At 39.9% G+C, this 24,410-nt stretch overlaps 1 protein-coding gene across 1 annotated transcript in view; it reads left to right on the top strand.

The window, feature by feature from the left end:
* The window catches only part of LRP1B (LDL receptor related protein 1B), a 1,659,362-nt gene that overhangs the window by 960,723 nt on the left and 674,229 nt on the right, over positions 1-24,410 (top strand). Inside the window, exon 18 of the mRNA XM_069732880.1 lies at positions 3,038-3,154. Within this exon, the coding sequence (XP_069588981.1) occupies positions 3,038-3,154 (117 nt within the window). The remainder of the gene's footprint in view (positions 1-3,037; positions 3,155-24,410) is intronic.

Raw genomic sequence — 24,410 nt, 5'->3', positions numbered from 1 at the left:
CAGGTTGCTTTAACCGCAGCCTTCAGCTGGTCTGCATTGTTGGGTCTGGTGTCTGTCATTTTACTCTTGACAATGCTCCATATATTCTCTATGCGGTTAAAGTCAGGCAAGTTTGCTGGCCAAACAAGTGCAGTGATGCTGTTGTTTGTAAACCAGACATTGATACTTTTGGCAGTGTTGACAGGAGCCAAGTCCTGCTGTAGAAATAAATTTCCATTTCCAAAAATGGAAATGTCGGCAGAGGGAAGCATGAAGTGCTCTAAAATTTCCTGGTAGACGGCTGTGCTGACTTTGGTCTTGATAAAACACAGTGGACCTACACCAGCAGATGACATGGCTCCCCAAACCATCAATGATTGTAAAAACGTCACACTAGACCTCAAGCAGCTTGGATTGTGGTCTCTCCACTCTTCCTTCAGACTCTGGGACCTTGATTTCCAAATAAAATGCAAAATTTACTTTAATCTGAAAATAACACCTTGGATCACTGACAACAGTCCAGTTCTTTTTCTCCTTGATCCAGGTAAGACGCTTCTGGCATTGTCTATGGGTCATGAGTGGCTTGACACAAGGAAAGCGACACTTGTAGCCCATGTCCTGGATATGTCTATGTGAAACTCTCCTTCAGGCCCTGGGATCCATATTAATGTAAAAAATAAAGAATAAAAATAAAAAATATGGCTATACTCACCCCTCCGAAGGACCCTGGCTGTCACCGCTGCAAGCGTCCGCCTCCGTTGCTGAGAATTGCAGAGAGTGAAGGACCTTTGATGACGTCACGGTCACCTGACCGCTCACGTGACCGCTCACCTGACCGTGACGTCACCGAAGGTCCTTCACTCACTACAGTCTCAGGAACGGAGGCAGACGCTCGCAGCGGTGACAGCCAGGGTTCGCCGGAGGGGTGAGTATAGCCATATTTTTTTTATTTTTATTCTTTATTTTTTACATAATATGGATCCCAGGGCCTGAAGGAGAGTTTCCTCTCCTTCAGACCCTTGGAACCACACGCACCGCACCCTCCGATACCGATTTCCGATATCACAAAAATATCGGAACTCGGTATCGGAATTCCGATACAGCAAGTATCGGCCGATACCCGATACTTGCAGTATCGGAATGCTCAACACTAGTGAGAAACCTTGGCAAAGTTGGGGAATTTGAATTTTCAAGATCAATGCAATTGCATTTTAAGGTGTGCATTCCAAGGATGCCTCAACAATTTTTTCGGCACTGGAGCTACAACGTCATAATAAGTGCTACATTACTGATCTTCACATTTCTCCAGTCAAAATTATCATCCATCTTTTTAAAACTTCAAAAGAAACTTCAACACACAACTAAGCTTTATGTATTGACAGAAGTACCGCCACCTCCACTGTCTTCATCTTGACCTTTTGGTGTTGGCCGAAAACTTTTAAGGTACCAGGAGGAGATGTGATGGGTCACTCTGCCTTAGCCATGGTCTTTAGGTGCTGGCTCAGACTGCATAACTTATAAGTATGATTTAGACAGTGCGGCGATAGGTAGTTGACATCGAAAACGAACAATCTCCTCTTGTTACATTTCGTTATAAATCAGGAGATATTTGTATTGTTTCGTTGCCTTTTTTTGCATAAAAAGTCTTAAGTTACCATCATTTTAATGCAGAAAGAATAATCAACCATCCCTCTAGGTTGTGCTGATTGCATATTTGTAAAAATCTCAGCGGCATTAAGTATTCATTCTACGGCATTGTGAAGACAAGCAAAATGTTGATTTAAAGGTTAACCCCATTGGTCTTATTTTTCTTTTAAAGGTATAATAATTATAACAAATGAAAAAAGGGTGGTCAAGCTAGGATTTGCATAATCTTTTGACATTTAGGTAAACTTGGAAGCAGTACAATTTTGTTTTGTAATTTTTTGCTATTTACAGATATTAGCAAGAGCACAGATTGTTTTAGTTTATTTTGCTTTTCGAGCCTATATGTTCAATTTTTAATAATAGCAAAATAAACACAAAAACTCATTTATAACATTATTGATTTGCAAATTCCTTTTTTTTTGCTTTCTAAAACATTAAATTAGCATTTAAGCAATTTACTAGAACTTAAAGCGCTAACTTTTCTAAATGAAACACTTAAAATTCAATTTGCATAAAAGCAAAACAAAACTGAAAAATACAAAAACATCCCAGGAGGCATCAAACATTAAAAGTTACAACCAATTTGCAAATATTTAACAAGGTTTATTAAGACTTGATTTTTGTTTATGCCAGTTTAAAGGGGTAATCCAGCTTAAAGGGTTTTCAAGGCTGAACATAAATTTTTGCAGTCAGTCTGTGTGACTGCAGATTGCTAAAACCCTATTAGTGTGAATTATGCACACTGTGAGGATCTGCTTTTTTGCCTTCTGAATTGGTCATATTATTGGCAATCAATGTGTTATCTAATTTCTCATCCGCTCTCTCAACAGAACAATGAGAGATGCAGGAAAAGTAGGGGGAAGATCTGGATGGGACAAATGAGCATAAATAGGGCAGTACCGTAAGGAGCAAGATGGACTGAGGGTGATTGTAGTGCTCGCCTATATGGGTTTTGTGAGGACACAAGACCTATAAGAAGCCTGATGTGCCATGCTTTCAGCCCCAGCAGTGGCTGGAGGAGAATATTGTCCAGGTAACTGTTGGCAAAGTGGAGATTGTTTGTTTACCTTGAAAATGGCACCAAAACGCGTTGGTAATAGAAAAACCTTGCTTATGCTCTTCTGATCTCATCCTTTTTGTGAGCACAGCCCGCACCTTCGTCATAATCTCCTCTTTGCCAAGCAGAAAAAGTAGTGGCACAAGATCTCCAGTATGCAAATTGCATATGAGCAGTCATGTGATAACCGCTCCAGGAGGCAACAGAGTGGAATCCTGACAGTGTGCCTGGAAAATTGGTCAAAACAAGCTAACATCACCTAACAATCATCTTCCACAATACACAATGATCAATAACTGGTTCTTTTGCATTTTAACATGTAATTAACATATTAATGTGTATTTTCTTCTACAGCACGGACTTGTCAAGCTCAACAGTTCTCTTGTACTAATGGACGCTGTATATCAAAATCATGGTTGTGTGACCAAGAGGATGACTGTGGGGACAGATCTGATGAGTCGGCATCTTGTGGTAAGGAGGACATTTTTCTGTAAAATCTCATTTTCTTTCAGATATTTTAGATTTTTACATATGATTAAAGGGGTTGTGTGGAAATAAGAAAAAATAATATTTAGTAGTCATTTTCTTATATATATAAACAATCCGCGCTGGGTTCTGTAGTTTTATGACCCCTAAATCCCTCCAAAAAAGAAAAAAAAAAAAAGAGAGAGAGAAAAAAACAAACAAACAAAAAAAAAAACTGAGTGTTTGCACCTTTTATATGGCTTTAAAAACTATTTAAAAATAAATATGTGTTTGTTTAAAATAGCTCCGCCATGGAGCACAACATTGTCCAAATAACAAAAGAGGTTCTGAGCGATGTAAACTGTCCGTTAGAAAAACTTTAGATTTTTACCTGGTGCAGGATAAACGGTAAGGTCCTCAGTTCCCTTTAGTCAATCTTTATATATCTATATATTCTTCCGCTTTCCCGTGAGCGGGCTCCAGGCAGTGCCCCGGCCGGCGGCAGCCAGCCCTGTGCTCACCCACTCCTAACAGCGACTAAGCGCTGTTGTATAGCTCTCGGTTCTCTGCCACTGCAATTGTGGAAATTGGTCCACAACGCTATCCATAGCAAGTCAGGTGAGCAATCACATGACCGTGACGTCACGCAAGGTCCTGCAGAGGCAGAGAACCGAGAGCTATACAACAGCGCTTAGTCGCTGTTCGGAGTGGGTGAGCACAGGGCTGGCTGCCGCCGGCCGGGGCACTGCCTGGAGCCCGCTCACGGGAAAGCGGAAGAAGAAAGAAACTCCACTGAAGCCGCACTCTTCCACATTTGGACTTGTATAAAGATTGACTAAAGGGAACTGAGGACCTTACCATTTATACTGCACCAGGTAAAAATCTAAAGTCTTTCTAACGGACAGTTTACATCGCTCAGAACCTCTTTTGTTATTTGGACAATGTTGTGCTCCATGGCGGAGCTATTTTAAACAAACACATATTTATTTTTAAATAGTTTTTAAAGCCATATAAAAGGTGCAAACACTCAGTTTTTTTTTTTTTTTCTCTCTCTTTTTTTTTTTTCTTTTTTGGAGGGATTTAGGGGTCATCATAAAACTACAGAACCCAGCGCGGATTGTTTATATATATTTGTTTATAGCTACTAATACAGAGGGGTGGCACTGTATTTGTATCCGCTGCAGGATTCAGAGTTACTGAAGCGCTACTGGTGTGTTTAATTTTATCCTTAATCATTTTCTTGTTTTGTTTTCAAAATCAACATCTATCAGACATATGGCAAATGCCATACATTTCTAAACTGGAAATATCCCTTCGATTGTCAAATTATGCTTTCAAGAGCCTGTAATATGTATTACTATATTGCAGATCTGATCTTTTACATACATAGCAATTCTGTATATCGTGCACATGTATCATAATATGTATCTTAAACACCAACACCTATTAATCAAACATTCCCCTGCTATACTCTTCATAAACACATTCATCTTTTTATATTTCCATTGCTTGTATAAGTCTCTGTTTTATGAAGGAATATTTTTTTCTTGCACAATATATATATATATATATACTAGATTGTGGCCCGATTCTAACGCATCGGGTATTCTAGAATATGAATGTCCCCGTAGTATATGGACAATGATGATTCCAGAATTCGCGGCAGACTGTGCCCGTCGCTCATTGGTCGAGGCAACCTTTATGACATCATCGTCGCCATGGCAACCATTATGACATCATCGTCGCTGTGCCCGTCTCTGATTGGTCGAGGCCTGGCGGCCTCGACCAATCAGAGACGCAGGATGTCTACGTCCTTTATGACATCATCGTCGCTGTGCCCGTCTCTGATTGGTCGAGGCCTGGCGGCCTCGACCAATCAGAGGCGCGGGATTTCTACGTCAATACTGTGCCCGTCGCTGATTGGTCGAGGCCTGGCGGCCTCGACCAATCAGAGACGTGGGATTTCCAGGACAGACAGACAGACAGACAGACAAACCCTTAGACAATTATATATATAGATATAGATATATATATATATATATATATAGATATATATAAGTATGTAGATATATATAAGTAGATATATGCACAAGAGTTGGTTTGCTTGTGATACATCATTTACTAGAGTCATGCAGATACTTCTAAATAAATAAAGAAAATAAGTATTTTCTTCTTAAAAAACATGTTCTTTGTAAATTTTATAATTTATTTTTTCTTTTTTTTTTAGTATTTTTTTTATGTCTTTTCTTTTCTGTATCCCATTAAATGATTAACCCCCCCCCCCCCCATAAAAAAATAATCTCTGTCCATAGGATGGGATATAACTTACTGATTACTGAGCATCTGGCCCCTGGGACTTCCAGGGACCCTGAGATCAGGGCAATGCTGCCCCATCATGAATAAAGCAGAGCATGGTTAGACTCTACTCCATTCATTTTCTATGGAGCGCTTGGCTATTTATGACAGTCGTCTATCCTCTGAATCGAACAGGGGTTGAGAATTTACACACATCCGCACCATTCAGAATAGGGCTGCAGAACCCCGTTCTCAGGGGTTCCAGGACCTCGATTTTGAGATCACTGAGAGACCCTGTGATTAAACCACCACCAATCAGCATATTATCTGACAGATACAGAATAATTTGTTTTTTGGGTAATAACTCTTTAAGGGATTATTATTTTTTGTATTTAGTAACGAGCGATTCTGAGAAAATTCAAGTTTGCTGAAATAGGGCCAGGAAATTCCATTCACATTGAATTTATTCCATGAGAGTCGTCAAATGTACATTATTAGGCTCTGGGAACTATACAGACCCCAGAGAGTAAAAAGACATATGGCAAAAAAAATAAAAACTCAATATGTTCTACAGCTCCGCTCTACTTGTCTTTATGGACCTGTCATTAGTGAAGTCTCCATTGGGCCATCTTAGGTGTTCTCCATCTCCGGGTCTTTTTGGCATTTTCTAGAATTTGTGTTCCTGCACTCAGTCAGTTTAGGTGATGCCAATGTTAACGGGTACCCGAAAATGCCAAAGATGGTTTAGTGAAGACTACACCAGTGACTGCACCATGACCAAATAGGTATTTTAACCCCCTTCCTCATGTCCCATTTGATCCAGCAGAATAGCATTAAGCTATAATTTTACTAAATATGTGCAAATCAGATTGCAAAATTTTGTAGTCTAATTTGATTCAACTCAAAGCAATTCAGACAATTTTACCATATGTATGTATAATGTATTATCAGACTCCTAGGTCTCCAGGATCGACTCCAAAGGGATCTCAGTCCCCGATATGGAACCTTAATAAATGATCAAATGGAGGAGTCACTTTTTATTATGATCCAGTTATTCTTGATCTTTGAGGTGAAAAGATCGAGTAAGGCTACTTTCACACTGGCGTTTTTTGGAATACGTCGCAATGCGTCGTTTAGGGGAAAAAACGCATCCTGCAAAGTTGTTTGCAGGATGCGATTTTTGCCCCATAGACTAACATTACCGATGCATTGCGACGAATTGACACACGTCGCAACCGTCGTGCGACGGTTGCGCCGTATTGTGGCGGACCGCCGGGAGCAAAAAAACCTCCGCCCCCACCTTCCCGCACCTCACAATGGGGCAGCTGATGCGCTGGAGAAATGCATCTGCTGCACCCGTTGTGCGGCGCTAACAACGCTAGCATCAGAATCTCGGCCCGACGCAATGTGAAGGGCCGAATTCCGACGCTAGTGCGAAAGTAGCCTAACAAGGATCTAGACACCAGAATGGCTCCATAAACAGACACAATGGCTTTTAATATCTAGGTTAAGTTGATTATTTGCAAAGACTAGACACATATCCAAAGGATCCTACAATTGTCTTTACAAGAGTTTGAACATCACAACCTATAAACTTTCCCCCCTTGCAAGGGAAATCAAACCCCCCTTGTTTTTACACGGGGAATATATGCTCCCAAAACAGCAGGAAATATATATATACCTATAGAGATATAGTCCTGATCCTCAAAAAATCAAAAGAAAAAATACAATTCTAAGGACTACATATAAAAATGGGAGCAAAACACCAGAGTATATAAATATAACAATTTTTATTACATATCATGTTAATAATCAATACATCACATAAATAGTAACTCTGAGAAACCCAAAGAGCAGACAAAAAAACAGAAGAAAAACATAATACCAGGCAGCAAAAACGCAGGAAAAATTGCACACCACTACAGATATCTTAGTATAAACAGCCCCCAACAGGGATACCATATGTAAATCCAGCCATAGTTAATTAAGTCAAAAAAGAGGACTTAATAGAAGATGGTATTAAAAGGAGCAGAAAAAGTATGGACTATATTGTGCACCAGGATACTGCACTGATAAAGCTGCTAACATAACGGGTACAGTAGAAGGTAAGCATAAATATCTAATCCTACTATACCTGAAGCCATGGCTGGTCTCTGTAGGGTGGGCAAATCCTGCTGCCGTGCTGCCAAGCGCCTCGACGCGCGTTTCGCCCGATGAGCTTCGTCAGGAGACCAGCCATGGCTTCAGGTATAGTAAGATTAGATATTTATGCTTACCTTCTACTGTACCCGTTATGTTAGCAGCTTTATCAGTGCAGTATCCTGGTGCACAATATAGTCCATACTTTTTCTGCTCCTTTTAATACCATCTTCTATTAAGTCCTCTTTTTTGACTTAATTAACTATGGCTGGATTTACATATGGTATCCCTGTTGGGGGCTGTTTATACTAAGATATCTGTAGTGGTGTGCAATTTTTCCTGCGTTTTTGCTGCCTGGTATTATGTTTTTCTTCTGTTTTTTTGTCTGCTCTTTGGTTTTCTCAGAGTTACTATTTATGTGATGTATTGATTATTAACATGATATGTAATAAAAATTGTTATATTTATATACTCTGGTGTTTTGCTCCCATTTTTATATGTAGTCCTTAGAATTGTATTTTTTCTTTTGATTTTTTGAGGATCAGGACTATATCTCTATAGGTATATAAAGAGTTTGAACATGTCTGGTCTTTTGTTCCTCTCTAATCTAATATGGCAGATGTATCTCATGCAGCCAACCAAGACCCTTCTTTCTACTGACAGGGGGAGAGTCTGAAACAATTGTCTAGTCTACAGGTCAGTGTTTGGTTTGACCATTGTGATCCAAGTAGTAATGTTTCTCCTTGCGGAAAGTGACATGTAAGCATCCTAAGTCATGTGACAAGGCTCGTTAAAGGGTCCATATTGACTTTTAGAATGTCTACTTCCAATAGGTGGCACTAGAGTTCTAGTCCTCCTCCTCTCTGAAGAGACTATTTGCGTTTGGCCTTTGTGAAATAGTTTAAATAATTCTGAATGAGAGCAAATTTGCATAGTTTTTTCCCCATGGAGAATTACCTGTAAGTCTTCGAACACAAGCTGGATTTCGTAAATAAAATCTGAAACTTCCTTACTGATTGGATACGTTTTTTTTCCCATTGGCCAACGTACCACCATTTTTTTGCCCCATAGTAACACAATTTAACATGAATGTGCGTGAAATGAAAATCATTTATTTTTCTTTATACTCATTCATTTTATTTTTACTTTTGTGGTTGATCATATTGGAGTAGCCCTGCACAAATTCATGCCTTTAAGGACACAGGTGTGTAAAATGTCAATCCTTCTGGAAAATGGGTGTAATGGAAAAATTAATAAGACATAGGAAAAGTGAAGGAATGAGTGATTCCTAACCCCCCTCCACTCGGCTCCTCTCTCTATACTGGCATGTGTGTATGCAATATATAAATCAACTAAGTTGTTTTGCAATCTTCAATCAATGCCGGTTGCCAGGAAACCATTTGTTCTTTTCTACTTGGCTGCTCTCAATGAATCGAGTTGCACAATGTTTAAGATGAAACGAGAGCACAAGAACTATTTGTAGACCAGTGTCTGAGCTTCAGAAGATGCTTTGGAGTCTTGTGACAAAAAAAGGAGCCAGCTAAGACGTCCTAATAATTAGTTTTTATGGTCTACACTCAGTGCGATGTGTCAAAAGGCAAACAAGAGGTTTTGCCCTTAATGTTCTCTTCTGGTGGATATGAGAATTAAGGTTCCTGGAAAATAAAAGCAAAGGACAAGTTAGCAATTTCTAATAAATATGGCTTATTGGTGTCATGACCAGAATGGAGCTCAATAAATAATGTGAACTACGAATTGTGGAAGCACGACTAGATGGAGAGTCACACGAGGATGAAAAAGAGGAGATAGAAGAACGTAGCTTAAGGCTGGTTTCACACTTGCGTTTTCATCTGCAGCGTTTTTACTGCAAAAAAAGCATGCGTTTTTTTCCTTATCTTTAACATTAAAAACGCATGCGTTTTTTTGTATACGCGTTTGGTCGCGTTTATGAACGAATGCTTTTTTTTTCTGCATGTGTTCATTTGCAGAAATGCAACATGTAGTAATTTTTGCGGCATTTTTTCACGGTAAAAAAACCTATTGATGTCTATGTAAACGCATGCGTTTTTAAGCACATGCGTTTGTTTGCGTTAAAAACGCATGCGTTTTTATTAAAAAATATCAGAAAACACACTAATATGCCACCCCCCACCATACAGGTGATAAAGGGATCCTAACCCTAAAGGGATCCTAACCCTAACCTTAAAGGGATCCTAACCCTATCCCTAACCCTAACCCTAACCCTAAAGGGATCCTAACCCTACCCCTAACCCTAAAGGGATCCTAACCCTACCCCTAACCCTAACCCTAATCCCTTTAGGGTTAGGGTTAGGATCCCTTTAGGCTTAAGGTTAGGGGTAGGGTTAGGGTTAGGATCCCTTTAGGGTTAGGGTTAGGGTTATGATCCCTAACCCTACCCCTAACCCTAACTATTTCTGTTTTTAGTGGGTTTTTTACTTTATTTTGATGATTGGCAGCTGTCACACATTTCTCAGCATGCGTTTAAAAACCGCAAACGCATGAAAAAAGGCACATGCGTTTGTTTGCGTTAAAAACGCATGCGTTTTTATTAAAAAAAAACAGAAAACACACTAATATGCCACCCCCCACCATAAAGGTGATAAAGAGATCCTAACCTAACCCTAAAGGGATCATAACTCCAACCCTAACCCTAAAGGGATCCTAACCCTATCCCTAACCTTAACCCTACCCCTAACCCTACCCCTAACCCTAAAGGGATCCTAACCCTACCCCTACCCCTAACCCTAACCCTAACCCTAAAGGGATCCTAACCCTACCCCTAACCCTAACCCTAATCCCGTTAGGGTTAGGATCCCTTTAGGCTTAAGGTTAGGGGTAGGGTTAGGGTTAGGATCCCGTTAGGGATAGGGTTATGATCCCTACCCCTAACCCTACCCCTAACCCTAACCCTAAATATTTCTGTTTATAGTGGGTTTTTTACTTTATTTTGATGATTGGCAGCTGTCACACATTTCTCAGCATGCGTTTAAAAAACGCAAACGCATGAAAAAACGCATGTAAACGAGTCAAAACGCTGCATTTTTCCCACCACATGCAAAAACGCATGCGTCAAAAAAACGCAGCATTTGCACGCGTTTACATGCGTTTTTTCACCATGCGTTTTTTTTAAACGCATGCGTTTTGAAACGCAAGTGTGAAACCAGCCTTAGACCATTGTTTCCCAACTCCAGTCCACAAATCCCCCAACAGATCATGTTTTCCGGATTTTCTTAGTATTGCACAGTTTCTAATGTCTTGATGACATCTGTCACCTGTATAATACTGAGGAAATTCTGAAAACATGATCGGTTGGGGACCGTGAGGATTGGACTAGGGGAAACACTGCTTTAGACATTGAAAGATGGAAAAAAAACTCTCCAAAAATGTAAAAGCACCACTCCAGCAGTTTTTGTTTGTTTTGCACTGGTGGAGCGGTGCTTTCAATGTAAGTCCCCTGCCTCCCTGTCTCATACTCACCTTTCGGCATTTTCATCTGTTTTTGCTGCCGCTCCCTTCGGTCTACAGCTAAAAGTAACTTGCCAGCTCCTCCAGTGTTTCATGCAGCGGCGCGGAGGTCACTTTTCAATAAAAGTTCATGAAAGTCTCATTCTGGCTCTCATTCACTTGCATTGAGAGCTTGTGACATAGCTACTGACTTTGAGCCAAGATGGCGCCGCAGGACTCGAGTGATTATGAAAAACGGTGAAGATACCAAAGGGTGAGTATATGACCGGGGGCAGTGGACTTACATTAAAAGCATCACTCTAATGCTTAAAAAAAATCACTGGAGAGGAGCTTTAAACATACACTAAGGAATTGCAACTTCAATATCTGGAATTATTACAAATAGATGAAAACTGGAAGCTGCTAAGCCAATTTGAGTCTAATTTTTTTAGATTTGTCTTTTTATTTAATTATGATCCAGTTTTCTCATCTATGAACATTTACCAAAGGCAGCTCTCCACTAAGATGTTGCATAGACATCTGCCTGGGTCCACAAACTTTTTAGAAATAAATCAATACAATGCAGAGAATTCCACAATATTTAACATTTATTCCATAATGGTTAAAAAAAAAAAGTCAATCAAAGTTGACCATGAATAAGACATAACCTGCCGAAACATGTAGGTCAACTCTTGGACTTCTGTATTTTTTATACTTTATCTTAACCATGATAGAATAAAAATGATGTCTCAATGGATTAAGTTTTATCAGATTACTGTATCTCTGCATTTCTGAACTTTTTCTAAGTTTATTTTCTCAAATAGTGTTTTAATTGCATCTTTGTTTTAAACTGATCTACTTGGTTCCAGGTGTGTTCGAAAATCTAATATATCCTTGCTCGCATTGCCTTTGGTTGTGGTTGACATTGTCTAGTGCCCTTGTTGAAGAGTCACACATCGAAAACCCTTCAGAACTGCAAACAGAATTTGTTATGTTCTGAGCTGATCCTTTGCGAGACACAGGACAGAGATTCATCACCGAGATTTCAATGAAAGCTGTCAATACGGAGATCAATCATTCACAATGTTATCCTGACGGCAACAAATGTGTGTGCCACCTCATATTTTAATTACGTTGTATGGATTGGTTACACTGCGACAAAGCTTCAAACATTCAGATTGAATGTTCTAAAAAATAATTACGGTAGTTCAATGATTTTGATTTGCATTAAAAACGGTCATAGTAACTTTTTTGTGTCCGTCGAAAAAACAGACAGCGACAGATCCGTCACCATCCGTCGTTTGCTAGAATGGAAGCCTATTGGTGCCAGAACCATCAAATGACGGAATCGGGCGAGCGATTCCATTTTTTTTTAACTGAGCATGCTCCGATTTTTTTAGGATCCAATTAGCTGGATCAGCTAGTCGGATCCGACAAAAAAAAAAACGGATCCTCTGCATCACTTTTTCACAATCTGCGACAGATCCGTTTTTTTCCAAGTACGATCGATTGTGACTGATGACAAAAAACTGATGTGTGAACGGAGCCTAAGGAAGGATGAAGTTTAGGGTCACATTGCCCGTCCATTTTGTTGGTGACTGTAATGTGATGTTGAGATGCGGACTGCGGTCAACGCCAATTCAGTTAGCAACATGCTGCTCAATGGTTTACAGAGATCTGAGAACAGTTGTCATGTCATTGCAGTTACAGAGCTCAGATCACAGTAACTATACAATTCAGCAGTCAGTATCACATATGATATAGTTAGATACACGAATGTGCACTTTATCGCGGTCAGATACGTATTTGGCTCAACACACTGTATCACATATGATAGGATTAGATGCACAGCTCACTGGTCTATATCACACATGATTGGGTTACATACACTGCTCAGCAGTATGTTATAGATATGATTGAATTCAGTCCGCAGTACTGCAGACTGCATCATACATAAGATTAGATACATCACTCCATCACAGACGAGAAGATTAGATTTGCCGCTCATCAGACTGTATCACACATGATAGAGTTATATATCACATGTGATACAGTCTGCTGATCCGTGTATCTAATCCTTGTATGTGTGATTAAGTCTGAAGGACTGTAGCTCTAATCTTATTATGTTTGATACAGTCCTCAGAACCGTGTATCACATCCTATCATTTGTGATACAGTCCACAGAGCCGTGTATCTAATCCTATCATGCGGATCCAGGTGGCATGCCCATTTCAAGGCTGATATGGCCACAGCATAGGGTCGGACACAGACCGCTATCTCATGTGGCCATATTTGTGTCGGGGGCTGACACTTACACACCAGCAAATAAAAATGGCAGCCCTCAGCTGATCACTTAAAACGCATATAAATAAATCATTGCACATTTTATTTTCTATACTAATAAATATACTTGTTAACATAAAGTTCCAACGTTAAAAAGAAATTGACACATTTCATTTAAAGTTTGTGAAAAGGGAGAGAGTGAGAGGGAGGAGCAGAGTGAGAGAACAGGCAATAGGAGACACAGACAGAAACTGCAGCAACTTTCCGGTAAGGGTTTATTTCATCTCAAGGCTGGATTCACAGCTGCACTGCTCAGTACTGCTATATAATATCCCATATGATGTGTTGTGTAAGGGGGCATCATAGTGGCAAAAGTTCACCCACTAGTGCTGAGTCAATTGAAGAAGAGGTAGAGCATGGATAGAGGAACCTGGTGAAAATGACAGAATACAAATGAAATAATAGTCAGTAATGGTGTTTTTCCTCATGTGCACACATATGACAACCACAAAGTTACCTGAAACTACCGGTATTCTGTAGGGCAACATAACTAATTGTGATATAAAGGGTCTGGAATCCGCTTTAAATAAGTATAGCAATATTTTGGGCAATGTATGAGCTGCTGTTTTGCAAATGGATGTATGAAAATAGATAAAAAAGAAAGACAGAAAACAATAGACCCGTGACATTTCCAAGACATGCACAAAGCGCGGTTCACAAAGCTGCGCGTTACACTCTGATCCTTCACCACTTGTGCTTTAGAGAACAAAAATACGTTTTTACAAGCGACTTTAGAGGAATTTGGTCGACTCTCCACATTTCTCCGACTTTCTTGAAGCCTCTGGATTTCTTTTCTTGTATGTGGATCAAACCTCTCCCTGGGTTCTTATTAGGCAGTGTAGCTGTGCTGCTGTCTCTTTATTCCGATACTATTAGGATATTATATAAAGGTTTTTCTAGCTGTAGTTATGTAATAGCGATCTATTTACAAATCTTTAGCATTTATTTAAAGGGAAATTCTACAGAAACTTAAGAATAGGTCTTAAAGCGTATGTTCTTTTTTTGCAAAAAAAATATAAAATGTTGCATTAATTTATAATTATTTTATATATTCTACTGGTTATACCCCAGGCAGGCATGCATTCACAATAATGCAGGCTTCAGAGCTGAAATCTACCAATAGACTATGCTGGCTTACCATCTGCATAGAATTTGGGATAGTTTAAAATGCAACTTTCTATGGATCCAAATTCCGGATCAAAGATTTGTATAAAAAATATTTAAGGTGTAGCTATATTTTGATACGTTTCTATATATTGTAGCTCCTTAAAAGCTCTTGGTGTGGGATATTGGTCCTGAGACCCCCAGTGATCAATCAAACCACAGTGCAGAGACGCTTAATGCATGTACAGGTGCTTCTCATAAAATTAGAATATCATCAAAAAGTTCATTTATTTCAGTTCTTCAATACAAAAAGTGAAACTCGTATATTCTATATAGTCATTACACACAGAGTGATCTATTTCAAGTGTTTATTTCTGTTAATGTTGATGATTATGGCTTACAGCAAATGAAAACCCAAAAGTCATTATCTCAGTAAATTAGAATAATTAACAAAAAATACCTGCAAAGGCTTCCTAAGTGCTTAACAAGGTCCCTAAGTCTGTTTCAGTAGCTCCACAATCATGGGGAAGACTGCTGACTTGATAGATGTCCAGAAGTAGTCATTGAAACACTCCACAAGGAAAGTAAATTTTGCATTTCATTTGCAAATCAAGGTCCCAGAGTCTGGAGGAAGAGTGGAGAGGCCACAATCCAAGCTGCTGGAGGTCTGGTGTGAAGTCTCCACAATCAGTGATGGTTTGGGGAGCCATGTCCTCTGCTGGTGTAGGTCCACTGTGTTTTATCAAGACCAAAGTCAGCGCAGCCGTCTACCAGGACATTTTAGAGCACTTCATGCCTCCCTCTGCCGACAAACTTTTAGGAGATGGAAATGTCATTCTCCAGCAGGACTTGGCCCCTGTCCACACTGCCAAAAGTACCAATACCTGGTGTAAAAAAACAGTATCACTGGGCTTGATTGGCCAGCAAACTCGCCTCATCTTAACCACACAGAGAATCTATGGGGTATTATCAAGCGGAAGATGAAAGACATCAGACCAAACAATGCAGAAGAGCTGAAGGCTAATTTCAAAGCAACCTGGGCTGCCATAAACCCTCAGCAGTGCCACAGGCTGATCACCTATCCAGTGAGCATGGCAGCCTAGAGGGCATGGCCTTGTACTATATCCATGTATGGAGCAATGGCATGCTCACTAGTCGGCTTCTGCCAGAAAGTATGCATATGGCAGGCATCACCGCCGTTTCGGCTCAGAAACCGGCGAATCCTCGCATCGCACAGTGTGTGCTCTGGGGGGGATTCAAAAGTCTGCAGTCACACAGAGTGACTGCAAACTTTTCATTTTCGATGGTACAACTCATTTAAAAGTAATCTTGTGTGAAATGTCCTATATATATATATATATATATATATATATATATATATATATATATATATATAGATCATAGTGTATTTCTAGGATTTAATGAATTCACACGTCTATTCATCTCCAAAAGGAATGGACTCACTAATAAATTTTCAAACTCCAAATGTCAGAGATTTCCATGGCTGGAATCTGCACATGGTACCTATAGGATTAGTCACGTAGGTCCTTTTTTTGGAATATGGTTAGGACCAAGCTCATGAACCCAACTTTTCTGGTTGTTTTTTCTCTTGTTTTCTTGTTCCTATTGTTGTTTTATTTTTTATTTCTGTATGTTGTTCAAACAAATATTGCTCATATACTATAGCGCCTACAGTGCTTGGATTAGGTAAGTTATTGCACTTATTTAACACTGTATGGCCACATTATATGCTTTGTATAAACCATAATTACAATAATTGAAGAAGACCCCCCAGGCTTCTACTTATCACACGATTGCATCAACTTACTATTCTAAATATGTCATCAGGAGGATTAAATTTAGCTGTTTATTGGGATTCAGGGTACCTATAAAATTAATCCTTTGTTTGGATGTTAAAGATGTCCATGTCAGTGCCCCAAAAAGCTATATATTGAGCTCAGCATGCCCCATTAGAAAAGTAAAATTTTACTTAACATATCACGTATAATTTCCAAAATTTTGACTAGTCTGTGTTTCATAGAGCATTTTTTAACCCATAATGCAAAAGTAAGGTTAATAATATAACTTTCATTACAAAATCTTCAGTTTTACTCAAATTGGTGAATGCAAAAATGAGTACACTCCACATAAAAAAACTACTACCTCTAGTCTTTTGCTTGATTTTCATGATTTTTAAGAACAGCACCAAGTCTAGACATAGAATAAATAAGTTGGCGACATATTGCAATATCTATCTTTTTTCATTCGCCAAGAACGATCCCTTTTAGAGTCTGGATGCTGGATGGAGAGTGATGACAACTGGACTCTTCAGAATTCCCCATAGGTGTTCAGTTGGGGTCAAATAAGGAGACACTTGGTAATTGAGTCATTTTCGTTCAGTTCTTCTTCAGAAATGCAGCTGTGGTCTCGAATGTGTGTTCTGTAACATTGTCATGGTGGAAAAGTGCATGACTACGAAGTTCACGGAGTGATGGCGGCATCTTCTCTTTCACTGTTGAGCCACACATCTGTGAATTCATGATACCATCAACTACACGTAGACCCCCAACAAAAACATCTCATGCAGCCCCAGGAAAATAATCAATCAACAGATCGACAGCTCTGAAATATTCACATGAACTCATGAGCAAGTACTTAAAACTATCTGTTGATAATTTTTTTCAGAAGAAAATACTCTTTAAATATATAAAAAAAAAAGTTACAAGATATAAAAAAAACGTTTCAACTCAAGTGAAACTCACAATTTTGTCAATTTTTGCTGAGTAGAAAAGTTTTTGAGAAATTTCAACTCTGGGAAAGTTATTTTCAACACATTGTTAGTAACTTTGATTTAAATGTCGAAAAAAGGAAAAATCTGACTGCTGGCGTGTTATCACTTATAAGCAAGTTGCTAATGAGGGATTTCTGTGCGTGATTTGTAATTTTCCAAAAAGTTTAGTCTCATCAATTCTCGAATAATAAATAACGCGCTTCTGTTTCATCAGCAGATTTTTAACTGCAGCAAAACAAAACATGACAAAAAGACAATCATTCTACACACCCAATTTGCCCTCAATAAACCAAGAAACAGATGCTTAATTATGCAGGTAGATTTCCCTAAACTTGCTGACCTTGTGGAAGCTGTAATTATAAAAAATGATGAGCGACTCGCCAAGGTGTCTTGTCGATGATTGCCACGTTTGTGAAAGTTACTCATATAAAGCTATACTCTATATATTAGGACTGTAAAGCTACTGTTATGACTTGGTAAATATTTTTAGCATGTTTATAAAATAATAATTATTATCATTTTCAATTAAATTAATGATTTGGCCCATCTGACTTCACACCAAGTCATGAAGGTAAATTAAAATCTATGTTCAGTAACTAAAATGTATGGATAAAGTACTGTGCAAAAGTTTTACGGAGGTGTGGAAAAAAAATGCTGCAAATTAAGAATACTTTAACAAATAGGAGTTTTTATAATTTTCATGGAAGTCCTGGGGTCTTGGGTTCGAATCCTGCCAAGGTCAACATCTACAAGAATCTTGTATGTTCTTCTTGCGTTTGCTTGGGGTTCCTCCCACACTCCAAAGATGTATAGATAGGGAATTTAGATAGTGAGGAGTGATGACGATGTCTGAAAAGTTCTTAGTTAAAAAAAGCCACCCAATGATCACATGAAAAATGGCTATTGAGCGCATTTCAAATGGCAAAGAGGTTATAACCTGAAACGCATTGACTAGATTGTGTTCTCCATTTTCCATGTGATCATTGCTTGCATTTTTCAAGGTGGCTCCTTTCCTCCTGGATCGAATTTTCTAATAAAGAATATTTTTTAACCACTAACATTGGCGCTGGATCTACCCCTTATTTTATTAAGGGCTTCTGATCAATGACACTGATGTGGACAAGTTGCATAACTCCTTTCTTGTACTCTAAGGCTAGAAGTATGTATTCTCTCATCTGAGAAAATCAGGTCAATGACGCTAATCACTCTCTGACCTGAGCTTGAGCAGAGCGTCAGCATAATGTGCTCCGATTCTTTCGGATGAGACAATGGAGAACATTTTTTTTTCCGTCATCTCCATTCTATCAGTCTGTGAAAGTCGGACCACACTTGGATGTTAGTTGAGTGTAGCACAATGATTTCCACAGACTCATTGACTTTCATAGCCGAGTGCAATCCGAATATGAGATTAAACTCAGGCATGCTTGGACCACCTTGGTCGAGGAAAACATCGGATACGTGAGCGGCCCCATAAAATAACATTAGTCCAAGTACGATACGATATTTTGTTGAATCGCGCTCGGTCCGAAAATACGTCCATCTACACGAGTCCTTAGGGTCACCATTATTTATGCCAACACCAGATATGTATCATTTTATTTGTATTGTGCAACTTTGAATTATAAAAACATTTTCTATTACACATATTGCATCAACCTATTCTTAGATCCGGTACTTTTTTTTATTATTATTATTTTTTCGCTAACAGCTTCATTAAGGTATTTTTTGTGCCACATTTTATATTTTTCTACGGTGCTCCACATTAACCCCAATTAGCGCATAGCTTCAATATTTAATGATGGGAAGCCATATGTATTTTAATTTGCATACAAGAATATTGTTAACAATCAGGAGTACAATTAAGCAATAAACAAGTGTTAATTAGTAGCAGTGAACATTTAATCATAGAGTTTGTAACTGCTAAAGGTTAAGCAACTCCCGACTCTTAGTGGGAAAAAAGTCTTGACTGTATCCTTTGTCATGTGTTACTTAGCTACATACATTTTAATAATATGGAATTTTATGTTTGTTGTTCTGAGATTCTTTCTGTGAATGTGTGGTTTGTTTTAATATATTTTTAAGTTGTTTTACGTTTTTACTATGCTTCTTTTCATATCGGTTGTTCTGTCGTTAATTAGTAACATGCAGTAAATCTGTAATTCTTACTCAATGAACATGCTGACTTTGACGTGTTCATATCTGAATCTTCATACATATGTTGTTGTGGAATACAAAGATAGGACATGATGAAATTCAACACGCCCAACCTTTTTACTCCACCCCCCAATATCTACCATTGAGAGTGTTGCAATGTGCATATTGTAAAATTTTCCTGAAGGTAGCAAAACCACAACAGAGCATAAGATATCCATTGGCCAGTGTCATGTGTCCAACACCCCGAAACGTTCTTACAGAAAAGACGAGAGTTCTGGGTAGGTGTGTGTATGCTGATAATGTTGCTATTGGCACCTTCATCCTCAGAGTGGTTCCATTCCACTCCTCATCAGGTCCATTAGACTTCAAGACGAGGACCCAGGTATGTTGGTAATCACTTCCTGACCTCCGCCGTACTAGTACAGTGGAGGTTGCATGTCTTCCTTTGATGCAGGCTCCGGCGGTGAGCCCGCATCAAAGCTGGGACATGTCAGCTGTTTTGTACTGCTGACATGTACCCGCAATAGCAGAGGGTGGAATCACAATCCACCTGCCCCTTTTAACTAGTTAAATGCCGCTCTGACAACGGCATTTAACAAGAGCTTCCAGCCATCGGGCCGGGAACGAGCGCATCGCCATCCCCCGTCACATGATCAGGGGTCATCAGGGCATTGGCATAACAACCAGAGATCTCCTGAAGACCTCTATGGTTGCTTCCAGATTCCTGTGAGCGCCACCCTGTCGTCAACGCTCATAGAAATGCAGTAATTCAGCTGCAGAGGAGCGATCTATGCATCGCTCCTATGTAGCAGAGCCGATTGAGTTGTGCCAGCTTCTAGCCTTCCACGGAGGCTATTGAAGCATGGCAAAAGTAAAAATATGTTTTAAAAAAAATATGAAAAAAAATATATAAAAGTTTAAATCACTTCCCTTTCGCCCCTTTCAAAATAAAACAATAAAAAAATTAAACCCACACATATTTGGTATCGCCGCATTCAGAATCGCCCGATCTATCAATAAAAAAAAGGATTAACCTGATCGCTAAACGCCAGAATTACATTTTTTTGGTCGCCACAAAATTGCATTAAAATGCAATAACGGGCGATCAAAAGAACGTATCTGCACCAAAATGGTATCATTAGCAATGTCAGCTCAGCACGCAAAAACTAAGCCCTCAACCGACCCCAGATCAAGAAAAATGGAGACGCTACAGGAACGGAAAATTGCTCTTTTTTTTTTTTTCTTAGCAGTTTGGAAAAAAATAACCTAACCATGTTTGGTGTCTATGAACTCGTAATGACCTGAAGAATCATAATGGCCGGTCAGTTTTAGCATTTAGTGAACCTAGCAAAGAAGCCAAATAAAAAACAAGTGTGGGATTGCACTTTTTTTGCAATTTCACCGCACTTGGAATTTATTTCCCGTTTTCTAGTAAACGACATAGTAAAACCAATGGTGTCACTCAAAAGTACAACTCATCCCACAAAAAGTAAGCCCTCACATGACCATATTGAAGGAAAAATAAAGTTATGGCTCTGGGAAGAAGAGGAACGAAAAATGAAAGCGCAAAACCGAAAAAAGCTGGGGTCATGAAGGGGTTAAACACAATGCTCTCTTTACTTTCCAACACACTTAGCCACACAAGGCTGCAAGCAGAACACTTTTACAACTCCTTCAGTCTCATGAAGAAGTACATTCTTATGGGATCAAATGAAATATTCCTCCATCTACTATAGAATATGAGCAATATTTCCTTGAACAACAAAAGGAAGAAAAGCTAAAACAACTATAAGAACAATAAATCAAGAATTAAAAACAACCAGAAAAAGTCGGGTTCATGAGCTTGGTCCTAACCATATTCCAAACAAAGGACCTAAGTGACTAGTCCTATAGGTACCATGTGCCGATTCCAGCCATGGAAATCTCTGACACTTGAAGTTTGAAGATTTATTATTGAGTCCGTTCCTCTTGGAGATGAATAGACGTGTGAATTCAATAAATCCTAGAAATACTCTATGATCTATATATGACATTTCACGAGATCACTTTTAAAGGAGTTTTCCCGTCTAAAATAAAAAGTCTGCAACAGTGCAAGCTATCACGTTTCATCATAGTGATTGATGGTTTTTATGACTGCACTTAAGGATACCGTCAAGGTTTTAGCAATTTTCCAAATAAATTGACGTTTTTATCTAAAAGTAAAGATGGACTGCTGTTTCTTCTTACTTATTTGTGTGGCTCATACCATTTTCTGACTTAGAATGGTTGTAAAATAGAGCTAGGCACTCTACGGTGCTATGTACTGACATGGTCTCTGCCAACACACTTGATGATTGCTAACACTTTCTGATTGCACAAATGAACTGTTGACAACGCATAGCTGTTCATTGGAAGCTATTCCATGTTACGACCTGATGAAGCTGCAAAAGAGAATGCCAGGTGGGCGTAAAGCTGTGATCAGAATGAAAGGGAACGGAGGAGTCAAAAAATGTAAGGTGTAACCCGTATTTGGTTTCTTTCACATGAATTTCCTATCACCTTATTTCCATGTTTTCTTTCAGCATTTTGCTGCCTTCATTCTGAATCTATAGTGTGCACATTCCAAAAACTACAATGAAAACCATTGCGTGAGCAGATGTGTCCAAACTTTTGACCAGTGCTATATTCTCACTCATTTACTCCCTGATATTCCAGTTTGACATTTCTGGACCTTCCCCCGGTCTCCTACTTACATGAGGGTTATAGTGGACTGTTATGACCTGGTGGTCAGGACAATAATGGACCTGGTGGATAAGAGCACACGGAATGACCTGATAGTTACTGATAATATAGGACGAGCTCTGGGACGTGGGAACTCTGCTGACCGCAATCCCTAAACCTATCAAACACACTAGAAATAGCTGTGGATTGCGCCTAACGCTCCCTATGCAACTCGGCACAGCCTAAGAAACTAGCTAGCCCTGAAGATAGAAAAATAAAGCCTACCTTGCCTCAGAGAAATTCCCCAAAGGAAAAGGCAGCCCCCCACATATAATGACTGTGAGTAAAGATGAAAATACAAACACAGAGATGAAATAGATTAAGCAAAGTGAGGCCCGACTTACTGAACAGACCGAGGATAGGAAAGGTTACTTTGCGGTCAGCACAAAAACCTACAAAAAGACCACGCAGAGGGCGCAAAAGACCCTCCGCACCGACTCACGGTGAGGAGGCGCTCCCTCTGCGTCCCAGAGCTTCCAGCAAGCAAGACAACAAATTAAATAGCAAGCTGGACAGAAAAAATAGCAAACAAAAGAAATACAAGCTGGAACTTAGCTTCTGATGGGAAGACAGGTCACAAGAACGATCCAGGAGTGAACTAGACCAATACTGGAACATTGACAGGTGGCCTGGAGCAAAGATCTAAGTGGAGTTAAATAGAGCAGCCAGTTAACGAATTAACCTCGTCACCTGTGAAAGGAAACTCAGAAACACCCACAGCCACCAGAGGAAGTCCATGGACAGAACCAGCCGAAGTACCATTCATGACCACAGGAGGGAGCCCGACAACAGAATTCACAACAGTACCCCCCCCTTGAGGAGGGGTCACCGAACCCTCACCAGAGCCCCCAGGCCGACAAGGACGAGCCAAATGAAAGGCACAAACCAGATCGGCAGCATGAACATCAGAGGCAAAAACCCAGGAATTATCTTTCTGACCATAACCCTTCCACTTGACCAGGTACTGGAATTTCCGTCTCGAAATACGAGAATCCAAAATCTTCTCCACCACATACTCCAACTCCCCCTCGACCAACACCGGGGCAGGAGGATCAATGGATGGAACCACAGGCGCCACGTATCTCCGCAACAACGATCTATGGAACACATTATGGATGGCAAAAGAAGCAGGAAGGGCCAAACGAAATGACACAGGATTGATAACCTCAGAAATCTTATACGGACCAATGAAACGAGGCTTAAACTTAGGAGAGGAAACCTTCATAGGAACATAACGAGACGACAACCAAACCAAATCCCCAACACGAAGTTGGGGACCCACACAACGCCGGCGGTTAGCGAAACGTTGAGCCTTCTCCTGGGACAATGTCAAATTGTCCACCACATGAGTTCAAATCTGCTGCAACCTATCCACCACAGTATCTACACCAGGACAGTCCGAAGACTCAACCTGCCCTGAAGAGAAACGCGGATGGAAACCAGAATTGCAGAAAAACGGTGAAACCAAAGTAGCCGAGCTAGCCCGATTATTAAGGGCGAACTCAGCCAACGGCAAAAAGAACACCCAATCATCCTGATCAGCAGAAACAAAGCATCTCAGATATGTTTCCAAAGTCTGATTAGTTCGTTCGGTTTGGCCATTTGTCTGAGGATGGAAAGCCGAGGAAAAAGACAACTCAATGCCCATCCTAGCACAAAAAGATCGCCAAAACCTCGAAACAAACTGGGAACCTCTGTCAGAAACGATGTTCTCCGGGATACCATGTAAACGAACCACATGCTGGAAAAATAATGGCACCAAATCAGAGGAGGAAGGCAATTTAGACAAAGGTACCAAATAGACCATCTTAGAAAAGCGATCACAAACCACCCAAATGACCGACATCTTTTGAGAGACGGGGAGATCCGAAATAAAATCCATAGAAATATGCGTCCAGGGCCTCTTCGGGACCGGCAAGGGCAAAAGCAACCCACTGGCACGAGAACAGCAGGGCTTAGCCCGAGCACAAGTCCCACAGGACTGCACAAAAGAATGCACATCCCGTGACAAAGAAGGCCACCAAAAGGATCTAGCCACCAAATCTCTGGTACCAAAGATTCCAGGATGCCCAGCCAACACTGAACAATGAATCTCAGAGATAACTCTACTAGTCCATATATCAGGGACAAACAGTTTCTCTGCTGGGCAACTGTCAGGTCTATCAGCCTGAAATTTTTGCAGCACCTGCCGCAAATCAGGGGGGATGGCAG

This window comes from Ranitomeya imitator, chromosome 7 (assembly GCF_032444005.1).
Source record: "Ranitomeya imitator isolate aRanImi1 chromosome 7, aRanImi1.pri, whole genome shotgun sequence".
In the NCBI taxonomy this organism is placed as follows: Eukaryota; Metazoa; Chordata; class Amphibia; order Anura; family Dendrobatidae; genus Ranitomeya; species Ranitomeya imitator.
The sequence above is the reverse complement of the archived record's forward strand: the minus strand, read 5'-3'. Positions and strand labels throughout refer to the sequence as shown.